This window comes from Sciurus vulgaris (genome assembly GCF_902686455.1).
Source record: "Sciurus vulgaris genome assembly, chromosome: 14".
Lineage (NCBI taxonomy): Eukaryota > Metazoa > Chordata > Mammalia > Rodentia > Sciuridae > Sciurus > Sciurus vulgaris.
Window position 1 is genome coordinate 73,678,195 of NC_136475.1, and position 21,077 is coordinate 73,699,271.

The 21,077-nt window shown below is 31.2% G+C and overlaps 1 protein-coding gene across 3 annotated transcripts in view; it reads left to right on the forward strand.

Annotated features, from left to right (window-relative positions):
• MEMO1 (mediator of cell motility 1) overlaps positions 1–20,846 on the forward strand; it is a 124,864-nt gene extending 104,018 nt beyond the window's left edge. For 2 of the 3 annotated variants that reach the window (XM_079109981.1, XM_079109982.1), the window contains 3 exons: positions 810–886; positions 13,496–13,600; positions 15,194–20,846. In XM_079109981.1, coding sequence (XP_078966107.1) covers positions 810–886; positions 13,496–13,600; positions 15,194–15,325 — 314 coding nt within the window. In that variant the 3' untranslated portion in view covers positions 15,326–20,846. Of the gene's footprint in view, positions 1–125; positions 215–809; positions 887–13,495; positions 13,601–15,193 lie in introns of all 3 variants that reach the window. The other variant, XR_013759032.1, reaches the window with a different exon arrangement.
• Positions 20,847–21,077: the final 231 nt, after the last annotated feature.

Sequence of the window (21,077 nt, forward strand, 5' to 3'; positions counted from 1 at the left end):
GTTTTTGAAATACATCAGTCAGCTAAATAATCTGTAACTAGTTATGAATATTAACTTTTGATTTTCATATAACTAGTAGGAAACCATTTATTTTCTGAACCTTTGTTTTCTGTTTTCTTTTTAAGCTTCTTCCATTTTACCCTCTCTGTTCTTTGGAGAACAGCTAAACATTGAATATTCTGGGCTTGTACTCTTACTGAGGTTTTATGTCAGGGTAGGACTATTTATTATATTCATTCTTTTGTGTATCTTGTTCACATTGGATAGGCACTTACATTGATCCTTTTCCAAGTTGTACAAGAATGAGTTACTTTTTGGAATTCAGGTTGTAAAGGTCACACAAACCACAAGTATCACTGACCTACACATTTTTTCTGTAGTAGAGATCAAATATGTGCATTTGTACACCAGTAGATAAACTCCATTGATTTATTACACTGAGATAGTTCTCCTAAACCAAATTTTCTTGAATCATATTCTTTGGTTCTATTATAGACTGATACAATGTTTAACAATGCTTCTAACTTTTAAGCTGTTTTGTTTCCTTAATGGTGTATTTCTGGTGACTTTAACGTTCCTATTTGAAGTAGTTTTTAAAATCATAAAACACTGGTGATAATATCATTTCTTTATTATCTTCCCAAATATGCCTTTTATTTTTATGTACGAGGGCTGTTGGGAATGATTCTCTCAGAGGCTTAAGCTGTGCTTTGCCTTTTATGAGAACTAAAATTATTTGGTAAGCGCTTGCTTTCTTTTTAGCTTCTAATTTTTCCCTATTTTATTTTGTACATGATATTTGTTTCAAGGTCAAAGGTTCCGTTACAGTTACTATGATGAATCCCAGGGGGAGATTTATAGATCCATTGAACATCTAGATAAAATGGTAAGTCTTTCAGGTGTGGGGTTTTAATGCTCTAAGACTTTTTCTTTAATTTCAGATTAGTGATTCAAGACTTAATATGTTAAATATACACTGGAGTAACGATTATTTCCCTATCTTTTAATTAAGAGTACAAAATGCAATGTGTCCTCCCATATTGACTGTAAGAATAATCCCTGTTCTAGTAGAAATTTCCTTCATCATAATTTTGATTAATGGATATTAAATAATTAGATACAGATTTTTAATTACTCTTTGAAGAAATATATTAGCCTTAGGGACAACGGGATACTAATGCCATTACTTAGCAGATGATGAGACTCCTGAACTCTTAATTCCTGTTTGTTTGATGGCTACCTGAAATATGCCTTTTGACTCTTTCTGAAATGTGTTGTTGTTTCTTAAAATTTATTAAATAATAATATATTTTTAAGTTTGGTTTGAACTACTGTAATTGAGTAAGCTAAAGATTTTATGAACAAAAGGCAGAAAATATATGAAAGCATGAAGTGTAAATAACCTAATTTTTTAAACATTTGATTCAAAGTCTTTATTTTTAAATTATCACCTTTTTCCTTCTGGAAATAATGCTATCAGAGGATGACATTTAGGAATTCCAGTATATTTCAAATTTAGTTAACTTAAATCTTGTCAAATATACTAAAGGAATTTATCCAAATGTTTTAGTTTGTTTTAATTTTTAAAATGCCATCATGTTTAGTTTGGAATTATATTTGACATTTTTCTCATATTTTTCAGAGCCTCTCAAAGTGAAATTAAATTTAGTGAAATGAATACTTTTTAACATAATAGATTTGGATTATTGGTGTATTTCTGTAAAATAATCCTGTAAATCAGAATGTTGTATATCAAATTGTATTTTTATTTTGATTTTCATTTCTCAGTTGATCTTAAGCATATTAAGACTTGAACTTTAAGTTTCTATGGCCTGTAGCCATTATATGTCTAATAGGAGAGCTATTTTAAAAAGCTTAAGAAAACAAAATTACTTTTATAAATGCAAATTGTTTTTCTTTCTTGTCCTTTACTCTTCCTATAAATTCTGTTTATTTTATTTTTTGGCTATTTGGATTTTTTCAAAAATTATTTTTAATATAGAATTTTAAAATGTAATTGCATTCTTCCCTAGCTTAGGAATATGGTAGACTTTGATCCTACTGTTTTTTTTTTTCTAAAAATAGTATGGTAGTCATTGTACTTGTTTTAATTTTTTAAAAGTCATGTAAATAATTTTTGGTGTCCATTCATAAACATAATATTAAAGATAGCGGGACTGTCACTAATTGCTCTGTGACTTTTGACAGATCATTTTAGTTCTCTGATCTCAGTTCCTCATTTGTAAGAAGAGACACTTGCACTAGAGATAATTATCCTAAAATCAGTCAGCTCATAAGTCTGAACTTTCCAAATCAGTTTCACACACCCATATGTTTTAGTACAATATTACTTAGTCTAGAATAGCTAAAATATTTTAGTAAGGAACCTGGGTCTTAACCTATAGATAAAATATCGCTTATTGGTTTTTTTTGTAAAGCCAAATGTAATGAATGCAAATTTAGTTACTTAGGACATTTTATCATATATAAATTTATTTTAATTGTTACTTTAAATCTAGTTATTGTCTAATAACTTTAGAGTTTTGTTTTTATTTTAATTTATTAAATTTCTAGTATTTTCATTTCCATTGATTAACTCCTTTTTGACCTTCTGAGGTTATTTTCACTAAAGAAAACCTTTCTGATTCTGTCATTACTTATTTTCTTCATATATCAAGTGGGCAATGGTTGCAATAAAAAATGTTTAATGGTTGCCTACTCTGCGTCTGGTACCCAGTGAAGTATTGAAAATCCCTAGAAAAGAATACATGGTCCCTGACTTACTGGAACTTAGTCCAAAGAGGTCTGAAAGACAGCTATAATGATATCTAGAGATGAGCAAGAGGTACTTAAGGAGTAGTGTAGTTAGCTTTGTATCAAGGAAGTGAAGGAATATGGGATGATTTCTGGGTTCCATGTTGGCATAGATGCTGTTTTTTTTTTTACTTATTCAGGGAACATAGGGGATGTGTTTAAGGAGAAAGATGAGTTCAATTTTAGACATGGTTTTTGTGTTAAACTTAGAACTGCACTTTCCAAAATGGTAACTATTAGTCACATGTATTTATTAAGAACTTGAAGTATGGATAATGTGACTTGAGATACGGTCTAAGTGTAAAACACAAATGGATTTCAAATGAGGTTAACAAAAACACCTCAATAGTGATTTTTAAAAAAAACTTGATTACATTAAAAATTATAATGTCTCATAAAATATATTAAAATTAATTTCACTTCTTTCATCTTTTTTTTTTAGTACGACTACTTGAAAATTTTATTACCTATATGACCTGCATTATATTTAATTGGACATTACTGGTTTATAGCACAATGATAGGTCTAGATGGTGATAAGCACTTAAAAATCATTGGTATATGTTCAGTAGATGAAAAGAAATGGTATTAATGCCATTGTCCAGAGGAAATAATGCCAGTTCCAGAAAGGAGTCTATAGAATAAGAAGTAAGGGGTAGTTAGGTCAGAGGGACATTGGGGCATTAAATTGGTGAGGTGCCAAAGGATAGCATAGTCAAAGGAAGACCTTTTAAAGATGGCAACTGAAGTTACTTCAGAATTCCCAGTAATGTTAGTCCCGTATTTTGGGTCTCAGAATTGACTGTCAAAATAGTATCAGTTATGATTCCCATTTCTGCTTGGCTTACTTTGTTTTTATTCCTTTTGTTTGTTTAGAAAGGAATACCTGAAGGACTGGGCGTCCTCAGTGGTAGAGCTCATGTTTAGTGGCATACATAATGTCCTGAGTTCATTCCAAAGTGCACATGCACAAAAGAAAAGAATATAGGAGGAATGGCTGTGTATGTGTGAAATATAAATTATTAGTAGTATAATATTAATTTTTCCTCTTTAAAATTATCTTTATTTTGGTTAGCTAAGTGTAGCAACTGATGTTAAAATTTATCTCAGTACTAAAAAGTTTGAAGGTAAATAAAATCTTCATGGTGGTAGCTCTTAGCAAGTTCAGGTTCACACTAAATTTTATGGAAAAGCAAAACTTATTGCACCACACCAGCAAGAATAACTCCATTTCCATTGTAATATCTTATAAACAGCTCAAATGAAACAATTTTCTCCTGGTAGTTATCTGTTCTCCTTAAAAACTTTTCCCATTCAGTTGATGGCAGCTTTCAGTTTCCTAACTTGTCTTCTTAGACCTATTCTTGTCATTTTCTCTCAGGTAGCTTAAAGTAGGAACCAAAGCATTTCTTTTGAAACCTCAGTTTCAAATCCTCCTCTAATATTGGCCTATTCAGTCAGGGTAAGAGTGAATATCTTTAGAATGAGTACCTGTAAGGGCCAACGTGATTTGCAGCCCCATTTTCTCTCTTACCTTTATCATTCACTCACTCTACTGTGGGTACGTGGATCTCCTTACTGTTTTTAAAGAATGCCATGTATGTATTCAGCTTAGCAACTTTTGCCCTTTTTGTTCTTGTTTCATTTACTTATATCAAGTCTTTGCTTAGCTCTTAGCCTTCCCAGTAGGACCTTGTGGCTCACCATATTTAATTTTACATTCTATGTAATACCCTTACAACATTCCCTGTCCACCTTGTGCAGTTTCAGTTTTTCTTCTAAGAAACTAAACAATGTACTTATTTATTGTATTTTTTTCAGGATATTTTTTGCTTACTCATATATCAGCAGGGCTTAGAATAGTGATTAGAACATAAAGTGCTTAATATTTTTTTAAATGAATGAAAATCTTCCAGTATACATAGACAATTTAAAAAACATGAGTACCCTAACTGTAATATAAAAGTAAAATAAAGGGAAAGTAATTTATAATAAATTAACATATTTTTCAAATGGTAATGCTCATACAAAACTGTATTAGAAGACACAATGAAGCAGTTAGATATTGTGCATTGTGTCATTAATTCAATAGCAATAAATACAAATTTACACAGGTGTTATGTTGGTTATTCAAATAACTATATGGCATTGTTGGGTGACTTGATTTTCCAAAATGGTAAGTTTCTTAGTAAACTTTGTAAATAAAACAAAGTACTGTCCTTGACTTTATATGGTGGTTCAATTTTGTAAAACTTTTTGATATATAAAAATGGAATTTAGTTGCAGGTAATTAGAAGCATGTGTTTAGCCTAAATAAACATGCCAGAATTTTATGGATGGAGAATGATTCTTTGTGTATGGAACTGTCTTGTATCAGCCTTCCCAGAATCTCACGGAATCTGATATTATCTTCTAATTATGGGACAGCTGAAGATATGCACAATTTTCCATTATGGTCATTAAATGAACAGTTACTATGATACCTTATACAGCTTAAATTTTCTCATTACTTATTACTTATGTAACTTATTATTTGTTACTTTGGTAGCTGCCTGCTTCCTAGAGTATAAGCTTCATGAGACTAGGGACTTAGTCCATTTTGTACCCCAATGTCTGGATGGAGGGGAGGGTGAAAAATGAATCTGAAGATTCTAGAATGGCCTATTTGAAGGATAAGTGGGGAAGAGAGAAAATCAGATTGATTTTGAATAGATCATGTGACTACAGTGTAGCAAATAGGTTGGGGGAAAGCCAGAAGAGATATGTGCAGACCAATTAGATAGTCCAGAGGAGAAACTGATAATTTAGATAATGTGTGGGATAATGATGGTGGAAGACAGGGACAGAAGTGGAGATACACTGCATATTTAAGAGACTAGTTCATGACAGAACTTAAAGATGGAATGAACTTGGCAGATTGAAGGATGTGTCAAGGATGACTTTGAAATCTTTAGCTATGATGCTGGTTGGATGGTTCTCTTCATTTAGTAGAACAACAAGAAGAGAGGACCAACATTTTTGATGGTCAGGAAGGTCATAAATTGTATTAAGGATATGTTGTGTTGTTTTCTTCATGACATCCAAGTGGAAATATCAATCAAGTAGATGTTTGGATTTTCATTTCACTGGTTATATTTTGGATGCTTTTATAGTCTGAGGCACTGGTAGGAGTAGGACAGAAAACAAGCAAACATAGCCTATGCTGTCAAAGAATAGAACTTTTATTCTAATTGGAAGAAATAAGCATTTTACAAAAGAAAGGTATGGAAATATATATAGTGGTACCCCCAGCGCCCCCTCCTCCCCCACCGTGACAGAAGATAACATTTGAAGATCCCCAGTGGATGCCTGAAACTGGAGATAGTATCAAACTCTGTATATACAAAGCTTTTTTCTATCTGTATATATCTGTGATAATGTTCAAGTTTTTTTAATTAGGAAAAGAGATTAAGAACAATAATAATAAAGTGGGGTAGGGCTGGGAATGTAACTTAGTGTAGAGTACTTGCCTAGAATGTATAAGGCCCTGGGTTCAATTCCTAGCAACACACACACACACACACACACACACACACACACACACAAACACACAATAGGACTATTATAACAATATACTATAATAAAAGTTATTTAAAGCTTGAATTATTTATTTATGGAATTATCAATTTAGTGTTTTTCAGACGGCAATTGACCACAGAAAATTGAAACTGGAAAGCAGAACTTCAGTTGAAAGGAGATTATTGTAACATAGTTTCAGGTGGTGATACATGCTGTACAGAAAATATTAAGGAATTTTTTGAAATAGTAAATGACTTGAGACTGCTTTAGATTGAGTGGTTGGAGAAGGCCTTCTCTGAGGAGGAACTTTAGAGTGAGATCTGAATGATAAGAAGGAGCAAACCAAATGAACAACAGAGGCAAGAGGATTAATGACAGAAGAACCTACCTGTGCAAACTGCCCTTAAGATGGTAGAGAGGCTGCTGTGTTAAAAGAGAGGGAGAAAAAAAAAAAAAGCCAGTCTTGCAGGAGCATAGGGTGTTAGCACACAATGACCTAGCCGGGTGCAAACTTCACAGATCAGCACAACCTTTATTTAGCAATGAAATCTTGCATCTGGTGGACCCACTTTCCTGGTGGAAAATGAGCCACTGGCCAAAGGGGGAGTCTGTGCTTATATAGGTTACACAGAGAGGTGACTTAATTATTGACAGAACGTGTCAGTTTGGGCACTCAGGAAGCAGATTTGTGAGAAATAGAAATTTGTTTTTTCTGGGCAGTATTTTTACTTGGGGAAGAATGGAGGGTTTGGGGTCAGCATTCAGTGCTTATCTCTTTCTCTCAGGGTCCCATTGTACTGTCACTAGGAAAGGATTCATTCGGGAAGGATCAACGCTTTTTCTTCCTCCCAGAGACTGCCATTCTAGGCTTGATGGATATATCCTTCCCAGGATTGTGCTGTCACTGGGAAAGGATGTATCGGGAAAGGATCAATGTTGTCAGTGTGTTGCCTTCTTGCTCATTCCCTCTTCCTGGGCCACACAATTTTGGGATTTGTCATTTCCCATATTTTACATAGGGAGTAAGACCAAGAGTGGTATAAATAGTGGTAAGAAGAGGTAGGTAAGGATCAGATAAAGTGGGGATTTATAATTAAAAGGAAGAAATTTATTGCAGTGGGAGTGCAGTGATGTAATTTTATGTGATATTAAAGGTCACTGGTTGTGTGGAGAGTGAATTCTATAGGAGGAAAGGAGTGACAATAGGTCATTGGCAACATTTTAGGGTAACTTCATCTGAGATGGTATTTGGTGGAGATGGAAAGAAATGGATAGAGTTAAGATCTTTTTAGAATAAAAGTTAATAGGACTTTGCTGGTATGTCATGAGTACTAGTTTGAAGCTCAGAGAAGGGGTCAGGACTAGAGATGTAAAGTTTGGGAGGTCTCAACATGCCAATGGTAATTAAAGCCAGGACAGACATGAGATAGCTTATGGTTGCCAGTCTCAACCCTGAACTCACCTTTGGAACTTTTATGACATGTTGTCCATACCAGCCTCTGAAGATCCCCTTTGTATATAGTATATGGCAAGAGTCCCAGCACTTTTATTCTGTAGATGAATTTGAACTGGCCTACTATGGACCCTGATCTGTTAAAACAAAATTTCCTTTTTATCTTCTCTTCCCTTGTTTGCTATTCAGCCTTTAAATCACTGGAGTACTTTAATTTGACAGACTGGGCAATACTTAATTTTGCAAATGTAAAAATTTGTAAATCATCAGAATCCATTCTTTTAGCACAAAGGAGATATTTTCCTCAAAACATTGGTTTACCTGGTGCTCTGAAGTTACTGAATATATATATCATCCTTTGGAATTCTGAAATTGTGGTCACATTTAAATAACAGTCTTTGTTAGTCTGTTGCATAAGCATCCATATTTAACACTTCTTTTTAATTCTATCTCCACTGGTAATTTAAGGGGACTAGCTCTGTTTATCTTCAATACATACATGCTCAGCAAGATAGTTTCCTACCTTGAAGCAGAACAAAAAGGTAACATTTACCCATTAGCATTTTTTTTTAATAACTTCTCAGGAAATTGTTGCTGTTTCTGCTTAGCTTAGAAATTTTTGTTAACTCAGAGATAAATTGTATATAGTAGAACCAGTAAGGTTCTACAGCTTATATCTTTTAGTTAAGTCTCAGGTTGACTTCTAAGCCTGCATCTGATTTACTTTAGATGTCTAAAATTAGCAAAAACTTGCTTGGAAATTTTTATTTAAATAGCCTGGAATATAACTTCAGAATAAATATTGGGTATTAGTTTCATATTAATATGCTTGAATTTAATATTTGATTTAACATTTATTGTGGAGTTTATTTTTTGTGGTGTGCTTATTGAAATATTTTTATTTACATGTAGAATTTTTGAATGACTTAAAAGTGTGTTCTATCCTTATTAGCATACTGTTAATTCAATTTATAAGTCAATTCTTACAGGTAGAATATATATATCAAAATAATAAGAGTAGGTAGCTCTAGATATAACTTATGTGTGTATATACAAATATCTGTGCATATTTACTATTAGGCAGACTTATGTATTATCTTAATTGATTTGTGCAAGTAGATGGTGAATATACTTTTTCATATTCCTTTTCCCAGAGGTTATTTTGTTATAAAAATTTAATTCATTTGAGAATCAGTATCTTAGTTTCCGTATCTGTTTTTCAAAGAAAATATAGTTGGATAGTTCTTCATATAAGTATTACCAAAATGTTAGCAGTTCTGAATTTTGATAACATTTGGGCATCTCTGATTCGAAAATCCAAAGTCTGAAATGTTCCAAAATCCAAAACTTTAAAAACATGTCACAAATGGAAAATTTCACTCATTGATCTCATGTGATGGGTTACAGTCAAAAGGCAGGCACACTAAAAGTATTTTATAAAATTGCCTTTAGGCTATGTATAAGATGTACATATAATATAAATGAATTTCATGTCTAGACCTGGGTTATATTCACAGGGTATCTCATTATGTATTGTGTATCTCATTAGTATTCCAAAATCTTAAGACAAAATTAGAAATACTGCGGATAACAAACATTTTGGATAAGAGATTCCAAATCTGTGAAAATATACATTTTGAAAGTTTAATAGAGTAAAATCAAATTATTTTTAAAAATAAAAGTTTAGATTTTTTTATGTGTTCAAAGTTGGTATGTTAAATAGCCCTTTTTTCAGAAAAACTGTACTAAGTATAATTATTAAAATGCTAGAAAATAAATAAAAGTCATTTCTAAATTTCAAAACTGAGAAAAACTCTTTGTTGAAAAGTTTACATTACTAACACTTGGATATCTTAGAAATTAATTAGGCAAAAACAAAGATATATATATATGAAAACAAAATATATCTTTCAAATGTAGTTAGGAAAGGATAAGTAATCATAGTATAAGAGAGGTAGATACTGAAAGTCTTTTATTTGCTTAGGATTTTTTTGGTAATTAGCATTTTACAATTTCGTAATTATAGTGATGATAAGGACTTAACTTTTGAATTTTAGATTACTTGCAATATTATCCATACTTATACATTTTAAATATATAGTCATATATTAATTTTACTGTATGACTTTGGTGTACCCCAATGTTTCATTAAGGACATTGGCAAATTATGATTTGACAGGGAGAATCTGAAAGTGTCATTGTAGTCATCCATTATAACTTATTTTCTTTCCAGATTTATTAGTTACTCTGAAAGTCAGATACTTTTCTTCTTTTCATACTGTTTTGAAAGAGAAAATTGTTGATATTTGCCAAATGACGCTTCTTTCTCTTAAGCTTATACCAATACCTTCTTTAGTGGGTTTTAGGATATCTGTAAGATAGCCATTTGTTAATATGTTGCTTCTTAGCACCACTGTTATCAGGTGATTTTTTTTTTTTCCCATAAGATTTTATCTTAATGTCTCTTCAAGAAACTAGAACATTTCCTTGTCCCTAAATGTATACTCATTCTCAAATATAAATGTATAGCCCTGGTTTAAAATATGAGTTTACAGTTTTAATAATAATGATGTTTATGTTGTCATTATTTAAAGTTATGATTCTTATTTTTATTTCTTGATTGTCTGAAAAATTTGCTACTCTGTTCTTTAGGGAGAGATACACTTTTGTGTAATAATTTTTAAATAGCTGTTTTATTAAATATAGGCAAATGGGATGATATTTGTTTTATCAAGAGTCCTGAATTTGCAGTTCTTTCAGTTATTACTGCCTGTTCAATTTAGGATTGTCACTTGGGATTTAACATCACAAGCTTTTGCCTATTACTTGGAGAGTCAGCAAAATGCTAAATTCACTTTTCCTATGATCAACCTTAGGGAGTTAACTTTAATTTAGAAAATTTCTTGGTAAAATTGCTAAATTCCACACTATTTCACACTCTTTGTAAATAGGCTGTTGGTGTTTATAATGTCTGTTTTCTAACTGGAGCTGAATGGGTAATGACTCATTTCACTACTCCATATTAGTTTATGTGAACAATCAAGTTTTTACTGTGTTAGGATCTGGGAAATTGTTGCCTGAACTTTAGACTTACTGATCATGCCTTTCATATTTTTAGGAATAGAAATGTTAAATCCGCATAGTTAGGGAAGCAGTTTGTACTAGCATTTTTATCTTCTTGGAATCTTGATATTAGTAGTTTCATAGTTAATATCACACATTAGTATACACACATATTTGTCAGTATTCTGTATTAGTCAGTGGGTGTCCCATTTCACAATTTTATCATCATTGCTTTTGTTGGCGTATTTCATAAATTTTTCAGTTGGAGAGATTCACCCATGAGAATAGCCCTAATTTCCTGTATCCTCCCTTTATAATAGGGCATACCTGTTAAATCATCACATTTGTCATACATATGAATGTAATGGAATTGATTCTTGCCCTGGTAGATATATACCATAGTTTAAGGTATCAAAATTTTAATACATTTAACTCCTCAATTTCTATTATCTCAATTTTTTAATTTTCCCTGTTGTGACTTAACCAATTTATTTTCATTTTGAACTTTTTACTTAGTAGTGTCTTCTCTACATTTATAACTCTAAATCTTTCTGTATAAGGGTTTCTTGTTCAGATACCTGAAATTCTTTGTCTACTACAAGTGTAATCATTAGTTCTCTTCTTTTTGAACTCAAATCATTATATAATGTAATAAATTTGTTTCAAATGTGACTGGTGGCTTTAATATTAAAATGTATGTTGGAATTTCAGTGCCACATAACTTATTAATGAGTGAATTCTATTTAAGGTAAGCTGTCCTTGACTTCATTCAGGAGCACTGAAAGTTCTCTTCCATTCTAGTTTTCTCTATGTGAGAGTGTTTAAAGAATTTTTGTTATGACTCTTGTTGTATACTGTAATGAGTCAGAGTAATCAATAAGAAAGATCCTAGGACTAGGGTCTTTTTATGCCTCAGTTTTTTATCTCTTGGAGAGTTATATCTTAATTATCCATATTTATGGAAGAGATTTGTAATTCCAATTCTATATTACTACTTCTTGGTTTAGAAAGTACATGATGTGATTTTCTTTTTACCAGAATTATACTAATTGCTTGTCTTAGGTTTAACCTTTAAGTTAGTTTGTAGTTCTCTCTGCTTGTACCAGATGTCATTGTTGTCCTGGAAGCCCTATGGTTGTCAAGGGAAAACCAACTTAGCATTAATAACAGGTTGTGGACAGATCTGAGATTGGCTAATTGATGTGCAAGCAACTCAAAATTCATTATACATGCCTATGCTTCTGTGTCAGTTATATTTTTAGAAAAATTAATAATGTTGTATGAAGACTATGAATATATTTATAAAGTTAAATCTTGAAGCTCTCTCTACAAAATTTGTATGTTATCTACTGATATTTCAGGTGAATCATTTTTATGGCTGTTTACTTCTGTGCTTTTTACACCGCACTTGTTTTATTAAAACGTGAGATAAAAATTTAAAAATCCTATAGAATATACTAATTAAGTCTCTAGTGAAACCACCATTTACTTTCTCCCAGAGGATTAATCTAATTTATAAAATACAAATTTAAAGTGTTGAATCTGAAAAACAAAATAATAAGAAGATAACAGGTGAACAAATTAGTGAGAATCAGTGCTTTTTTTCTACCTGACTTAGGAATTAAAGTTGTTGTAAATTAATAAATTATAAATTAGTTATTTGAATGGATTTGAAGAGTATAGAATTTAGTATAAACACAAGTGTTCAAGTCATGGTGGTTGTTTAACAGTTGTCTAAAGAATTCCAAATTAAAATCTTGAAAATAAAGCATCCTAGTTTTAAGTATACACAAAAAACTTTCCTTTTTAAAACTGGTTCAGAAGAGACTTGTGCTACTAAAAACCCTCATCTGTCTTTTGAACTTTAAACTAAAATGTTAATGATTTTCTTAGTTTGTGGTATTTTTCTTTTTATCAGGTACCTAGATGATTGCTGGTAATTTAAAATGCTTTATACACATTGATTGTATATGTTATAGAAATAGAAATAGTTAAGTTACAGTCAACTTTTGGTATTTCATGTCAGTGATTGGAAGAACATGACATTTTCAACAACCATAAGCCAAAATAAGTCAAATTTAATTTTTGATTTTTTTTAAAAATTTTTTTTAGTCAGGATTACCCAGGCTAGACTCTGGCTCCTTGGTTCAAGTGATCCTCCTGCCTCATCCTCCCACATAGCTGGGACTCCATACATGTGCTACTGTGCTCAGTTTTAATTTTAAATTCTTATACGAACATTTTGAGCAAATTTACTTTTGTAAATTTTTTTTAAATAAGAAAAATATAAAATGTGGAATGTGTAAGAATTGTGAACTAAATGACAACTAATGGTGAGGATTTAGAAACATACCTGGTAGGTAGAGAAAATGAGCTGGAATTAAAAATTTTCTATCAATAGTTAACTCTAATGAGATTATGTTTGATGAATGAGTTTGATATTTTCATAAGCATAATTTAATATATTTTCTTTGTATCTCCTTAATTGAAAAAATCATGTTTAGCTCTTAAGTTTTAATAATTAGGAAATAATAAATTATTAAATAATAAGTTATAATTAGGAAATAATAAATTTTGTCCTTTTTCTTTTTCTTCTTCTTCTTTTTAGGGTATGAATATTATAGAACAATTAGATCCTGTATCTTTTAGTAATTACTTGAAGAAATACCATAATACTATATGTGGAAGACATCCCATTGGGGTGTTATTAAATGTGAGTATTTTTAGGAAGCCTTGACTTAAAATATTAAATCCTGTCATGTTTCAGATACCTTATTATTGATGTGTTAGCATTATTTGTTTTATGTACATGTAGTCAGTTTTTTTCTTAGGTACCTTTAAAATAATTTTAGATATCTGTTCTTTTGAATAAATTTATCTGTGAGATATCGGTCACTACTTTGTTAAATACCAAACAACTAACTGCTCTCTATTAAATATGGAAAGTTGTTTAGAGACTTACATTTTCTTTTGACTCTTTTGATTCCAACAGGTTATTTATAAATATTAGCCAAAGTGACTTTACAAAAGATTATTAATTTTTGTGTCCTAGACTTTATAAAACATAAGTGAAAGCTGCTGCTCTTTTGAGTAAATTTCAAATTATGTCGAAGTCAAACAAAAAGAACAGACTCCAACATATTAAGACAGAAATAGCCAAGATTAGGTTTAAAGAATAGCAGTAAATGTCTTTGACTTTTTAAAATACTAGTTTTATTAATTATATTGAGAAAGGTAAGGTGGACGATTACTGATGTTTAATTTTCAAGAACATGTGTATTTTTTCTTTAAAAAAAAAAGTAAAGCTTATTTAATTTAAAGGATTGTAGAAGGCAGAAGTTTTGATTAGCTGGGTTTTAGAAAGATATTTAACATGGATTTTTCCCTAATAAATAAAATACTACAGATTTTCTGAACAAAAATTTAACCTATTTTGTCCCATTGCCACAGACGTGAAACCTATAAAAACTTAAATTGAACAACAAATATACCACTTATGGTAACTTTGAAATAATTGAATATTTATTATGTGCACAGAATTTAAAACTCGAAACAGTGGGATCATAAAGAAGAGAGAAGGTGTATACTTAAAAAGTTAAGAGTGGGCTCATTTGCTTGGAAAGGTAGAGAAAAAATGGAGCAGGTAATATAGTCCAGAATAGTCTAGGGTAGGACTTTGAAGTCAGTGTTCTCTAATATGATTCGAAAGCTATAAGGTGGGTTTTTAGGAAGTTGTTCTCTCACAATGAGTATGGATTGACCAAAAGAAAAGCTGTCAAGGACTTAAATTGATTTCTGAAGCTTAAGTTAGAATAAACTACACTAATTTCCTAATGTCTGAATTAAATAAAAAAAAAATTGTAAAATTAAGGTGAACCTGTCTACATTTAAAATAAAACTTTTAGCATACCTTTTAGATTTGGAACTTGATTTGTATACATTTCAAATTTAGTCAAAGTTAGACATAGAAAACCTCCACATATGAAGACAGAAGTGACCAAGATTTGGTTTAAAAAGTAGTGACAAATATATTGCAGCTTTTTAAAAAAGTGGTTTTATTAATTACAGAGAAAGGTAGATTATGACCGATGTTTAATTATTAAGAAACTAAATAATTTCTTTGAGAGAATAAAGTAAGGAGTTCTCATTTTTTTTCCTATTTAATATCAAGCAATGAGAGATATTTAAGAAACAAGAAAAGAAATCTAGGCTTCACTCACAATATGAAAAAAGTCAAACCATCAGTATATTCAGTGTTCATTTTTTTAATATGATGTCTGTCATAACCAGGATTTTCTTTTTCTAGGCTATCACAGAGCTCCAGAAGAATGGAATGAATATGAGCTTTTCCTTTTTGAATTATGCCCAGTCAAGCCAGTGTAGAAACTGGCAAGACAGTTCAGTGAGTTACGCAGCTGGAGCACTCACAGTCCACTGAAGCTCTGAATCCTCAGGGATGCCACCTGCACATACTCATACTCTGTCCAGAGTCCCAGCCTAGCCTCTACCAAGATATTGGTTCTGGTTTTGGGGGGATTCTGAAACCTCAAACTAATAGAACTTTCTTTTCTTCTTTTCTAGTAGGTGTAGTCCTTCTTAATTTCAGTTCATTAAAAAATGCTTTATAGTTTTGGGCAGTGGAAGGAAGGCTGGCATCAAAAATATTTTGATTATAAAAGGTGACAATGTAAGGCCCAGTTGTGGCAGACAGTTTTTTGAAAGTAACTTGTAAAGCATTTACCATATTCTAAATTTGCACTCTTTGCAGACTTGTGCACATATATTCCGCTTTCAGAATAGTTTTGCAAATTGTACACAAACAAACAAACAAAAAAGGGTGGAAGCTTTTTAATAAAGAAATTGCATTTATAAATGATCTGTATTAGAATATAATAAATCTCCAGTTATAGACAATTACTACCCGTGTTGTACAACAGATACCTTCTATTTTAGTTGCTAATAAAGGGCTACACAACTCAAAATAGTCTGATTTAAACTTATTGCTCTGTGGTATATATGAAAATTGTTTTTTATTAATTCCATCTCAGAATTGTTGTTAAAAATGGTAAGCCTCAGCTCTTATGTAATATTAGGATGTATTTTATATTTTACATATTTATGTGATATTTTTTGAATCACAGAAATTAGAGTTATATAATTTTAAAGTTAACTTTAAAAATTACATTCATTTGTCTTTTTGTGTGTGACATCCCTTTATGTCATAACTATATTGTAATAGAGTATAAATTCAAGATTGGTGAAAGAGCATACATGTAGTCCTTTACTTCAGGGATCATGTTTGACAGTCTGCAAATGAGGAAACATTGAAGAGTGATGTTAGTGATTTTCAAATCATTGCAGACCATACACTGCAATACTTTTATAGTGCTTTAATCAGTTTGACTCTTTTACTTGAATTTTTACTAAGAAATCATTAACAATAACAACAACAAAAAACCCTGCTGGACTTCCACTTCTACAATTTTTTTGTTATGATTTTTGGTGCGGCTCTTCCAACTAAAATAATGGTATGGTGTTGTATTTCTTTCTTTTAACAGACTAATTCTAGTCACTTTAAGGGAAAAAAAGTAATTTGTTCACTGAAAAAAAAGTAATTTAGCCACCATGCATGTTCTATATTTTACCTATTTTAGCACAACACTGGGTGTCCACATTATATTGGCGAGAGCTTACATCTTCAGTGTTATGCCAAAATAGCACAATTTTAGATGCCTTGAACCAATTTTCTTTAAAGATTTGCTTTTCTCATTTATTAAATATCAACTCTCTAAACTCAAGAATGAAATAAAATACCACTACCTTTTAGATTCAGAATTACGCACCTACATATGTGTAGAAATTATAGTCTTGCACATTAGTGATTTCTCATTATATGTACTTCTGAGTACTATAAATATTTATTCTTTATTCTGTTTAATACACAGTATAAAAATTTCCAAATTGAATACAGAGTTAATTTTTAAAAGAATGTTTTCTGAATATCATAGAAACACATGAGTATTGTAGAAAATTTGGAAAATACTGAAAAGTGTAAAAAAGAAGAAATATTATCTATAGTTTCATTACCCAGAGATAAAACCGTTAATATTTTTCTGTATTTCCTTTCAGTCTTTATCTATGCTATTTACATGTATGAATGTATTTGTGTTCGTATGGGTGTGTAATAACAAAGTTAAGATTTTACTGACCATATAGTTGTGTACCCTGTTTTTTATAACCTAAGATCATATCATGAGCACCTACTCCCTGTCTTTGTAAATGGTTTTTAAAAAATGGATGGCTAATATTCTGTTGTAGTCTATGAAATGCTATAACCAGTACTCTCTTTGGATGTTAGGTTGTTTTCTAATCTTTCACAATTTTATAGCGGGATGGACATCCTTATATATAAAACTGAAGTTTTATATTAGTCTTGTTCTCTAGGATATAGTTATGGGAATAGAATAAATAGTTTACATAGTAATAACTTCTTAGACTTTTTAAAACATTGCCAAATTACCTTCCAGAAAGATTGTACCAAATTAGCAGCATTGCATACCCATTGTGCTGCCCTTCAACACCATTTTCCATGTCTTTGACAATTTGTAAAGTAATTAATTGGTTGTTTCTTCAATTTTATTTTATTATTTTTTACTAAAAATTTCTTCCTAATTAATCATTTACTCTTCTGTAATTTTATAGTTGATTGATTTTAAAAAAAGACAATAGGATTGCTGAGGTTGGTTGGCATTAACAGTATTGCACTTTTAAAAGTAGAGTATTTCAACTGCACTCCACCCTTTTGTGGAACATGAGCATATCTTTTCTGTCTGATTATGAAGTAGAGGGAATTCCAAACTGATAGTTGAATGTTGGCTTTTAGTTCTATCTCTGCCCTTAGTTAGCTATCTCAACTTAACTGGTTCATGTTACATTGGAATTTTCACATCTGTAAAACATGGAGGTGTTTCAGAGTACTTTGATGTTGTTACTTCATTTTTCAATAGATTCTATGACTTATGTTAAATAGCTACGTGATTGAATTAGATTAGAGGAATTATTTTTTGACTTCAACTCTATGTACATGAAAATGAAAATCTTGTTCTGTAACCTAAAGGGGAAATTAATTTGCATTATTTAATGCAGTTAATATTACCTAAAATGTTGATCTTAAGCTTTCCTATTTTAAGTGCCTTTAAAAAAATTTTTACAATTCAAGTTTAAAATGTAAAGGAAATTATTAGTAGTTCTATACAGTTGCTTCTTTATCATGTACTTTTGAGTTTTTTGTAGCAACTTTTTTTTACCATAGATTTCACAGAGCAGAATATTCATGGATTCTTCACTGTCCCAATAGTGGGTCCTTAAGAAATGTATGTTAAAGATTAGTTAAGTCATCAGGTAAGTGCTCAGTCTTGGGTGGTGTAAATCTTTGTACAGAGTAGAATAAAGAACTAACCAATGTTCTAGTGTTTATATTTACATATTCTAATATGAATGTTGGTTTCCTGAATTAGTTAATGGTTATTGTTCTAGATCTCAAATTTTGCTTTGGAAGCAAATTGTTCATTTCCCCTAGATTAGGGGTTGGCGGATGTTTTCTGTGAAGGACCAGATAGTAAGTATTTTGGGCTTCACAGGCTGTATGGTCTCTAGCTACAACTCTTCTCCTTTGCCATTATAGTACAAAAGTAGCCATAGACAATATATAATCAAAGGAATGTGACTATTTTAATGAAACTTTATTTACACAGCAATGATGCACTGGATTGGCCTGCAGACCATAATTTGCTGTCTCTTGTCCTAGATTGTGTAGTTTGTTTAAAGATAGCTAAAAATTTTTACTTCAACAAGTGATTGATTTTAATTTTCTTCTTTTCCAACCCTGTCTTGATTTGATGCAGTCTAATTGGATTTGAGTGTTATGATCATAAAGGCAAAAGGAAAATGAGTAAGGAAAACTAGGTCTTTATTTGCTGAAATCCATTGAGTTTACTTTGCTGACATATTAATCAAAAGGAGTGGTCAGTGGAAGTAGCGATTGTAACAAATTCATTATTTTTCATTTTTGGTGCTGGAGATTGAACCCAGGACTTGTGCATGATAAAGTACATGTACTATTACTGAGGTACATCCTCAACCTGTTGCAAATTCTTTAAATTATTTTAAGTACTTGGCTACCTAGATGATAGCAAAGGATAGATCGAATGCACTTTTTGATCTAACTGTGTACTTTGGAACTCTAGACCAATATATTTTTAAAAACTATGAAATGTGAGAGTTTATTTTGCTATGTTGACTTTTGGAAAAATAACTACCATCTTCTATCAGCATCGTTTTATTTAAATAATGACCTCCCTCCCCCTGACTATTAAGGAATGTTTAAACTCAGAATAAAGGAGAGTAATTTAACTTGAATAACTTTAAGGTGATAAAAATTATTACATTGTTATTTTCTCATTTATTCAGGATCAACCGGAGAAAAAACATACCTCATCAAGTAGTAGTATCTAGTCTATAATGTGGCATCTGGGAAGGGCTATGATATAGTTGTTGAAAGACCTAATGCAGGCAGTTGTAAACTGTAATGGAGTGGATAACAGTTATAAGCCACATGTACACTGCTGTTTGGACTAAAAAATGTATCAACTGTAAGTGCCACACTGTGAACTAGAGTGTCAGTAGGGAGACAGCTGGATGATGAAAGCCTGTGTGGAGTAGGATGTAGTTGATGAAATTTGTGATATTTACTTTGGAGAAGATAAGTTTAAGGAGAGGAAGCTTTCTTTAGATGTTTCTAAATACACATATATAAGAGGAATAGAATTTTGTTTTGTAGGTAGAAAAACCAAGAGTAAAAAATGATGGTTTCTAGTTCCACATATAATGTTCTATATGAGGATTTCTAGTAATGAAAATTGGCTCTGTCCATATAAAATCATTGGAAATGGTCAGACAGAAGCTAGGTGAGTGATTCTCAAAGAAGAGTCCCTGAACTATTAAGACTTCAGTATCACCTGAAGATATTTTATAGATAATTATATGCATATGACTTTAATAATTACTATTATAGATCATCAAGCTGAGAAAGCTAATAAAATTAGCACGAATAAAATGGAATTTACCTCTTGTATAAAACTATTAAATTATTTTCAAATCAAAATTAATTTTGATTACTTACTACTAACTGAACAGATTATAAGTTGAAAAGATGATTATCACTTGGTTGTTAATGGTGGAATCTTAGAATAATTAATTTCTTTGTTTTAGTTAAAGCATTTAGATAGAAAACAAAGTTCTGCTAATAACAGAACTGTTTCCTAATAGAAATTTTTAAATTTGTCTCTGAATAAGTGGCTACTTTTCTTAAACAGAGGTGCTTCTTCAATCTAAAACACAGCCATATCAGTAACAGAAAAGGGTACTGACAAAACATACTGTTTTTGTATCTATTGGTGTTAAAATATTAGGAGGCAAACCAGAAGCAGCTGGCAGATAGGAATTTTTCCTGTTGTTTTTCTGTTACTCCCAGCACACGCCCTGCATGTATGGCTGAGTGGTATGGCATGCCATCGTCAGTGACCATGCTACACGTTTTTATAGATGCTCCCTCAGCTAATAATGATCACTGAGACTTCTGCCTCCTTTGATTTCTTTTTTTTCCCCCTATCTTGTCGCCACAAGTTCATTAGTACTATGTGAAGAACTTCAGTGTTTCAGATTAGTCATTTATTCCAGGGTTTTCTGGGGATTCCAGAGTAGTTTATACAAGGATATATTAGATTACCATGCATGAGTGGACATGCAGAGGTATGCTTGCACATTCAGAGTTTTGGTCATCACACTATGAAAATAATGAGAAAAAAAAAAGCCAGTTCTTTTGATTTTGAAAGCCATAATATAATGCGATTGGTTTCCTAGTATAAATTGTAAATTAGGTTCAGATGCACATTTCATCACTGCAAAGTAAAGTTTGTAACTATTTAACCCAGTCATATTTTCCCGTCATCCTAATAATGAAACCAAAGTGAATATATTATTCTTAAAAAGCTACTGAAAGCCAAATGTACTTAAATATAAGCAGGACCTGAGTTCTGAACTTAAATCTGTCAATGTAAGCTTCTGGAGAATATTTTAATTTTTCTGACCATGATATTCTGAGTTATCATGTGATGTTACATACATTTAAT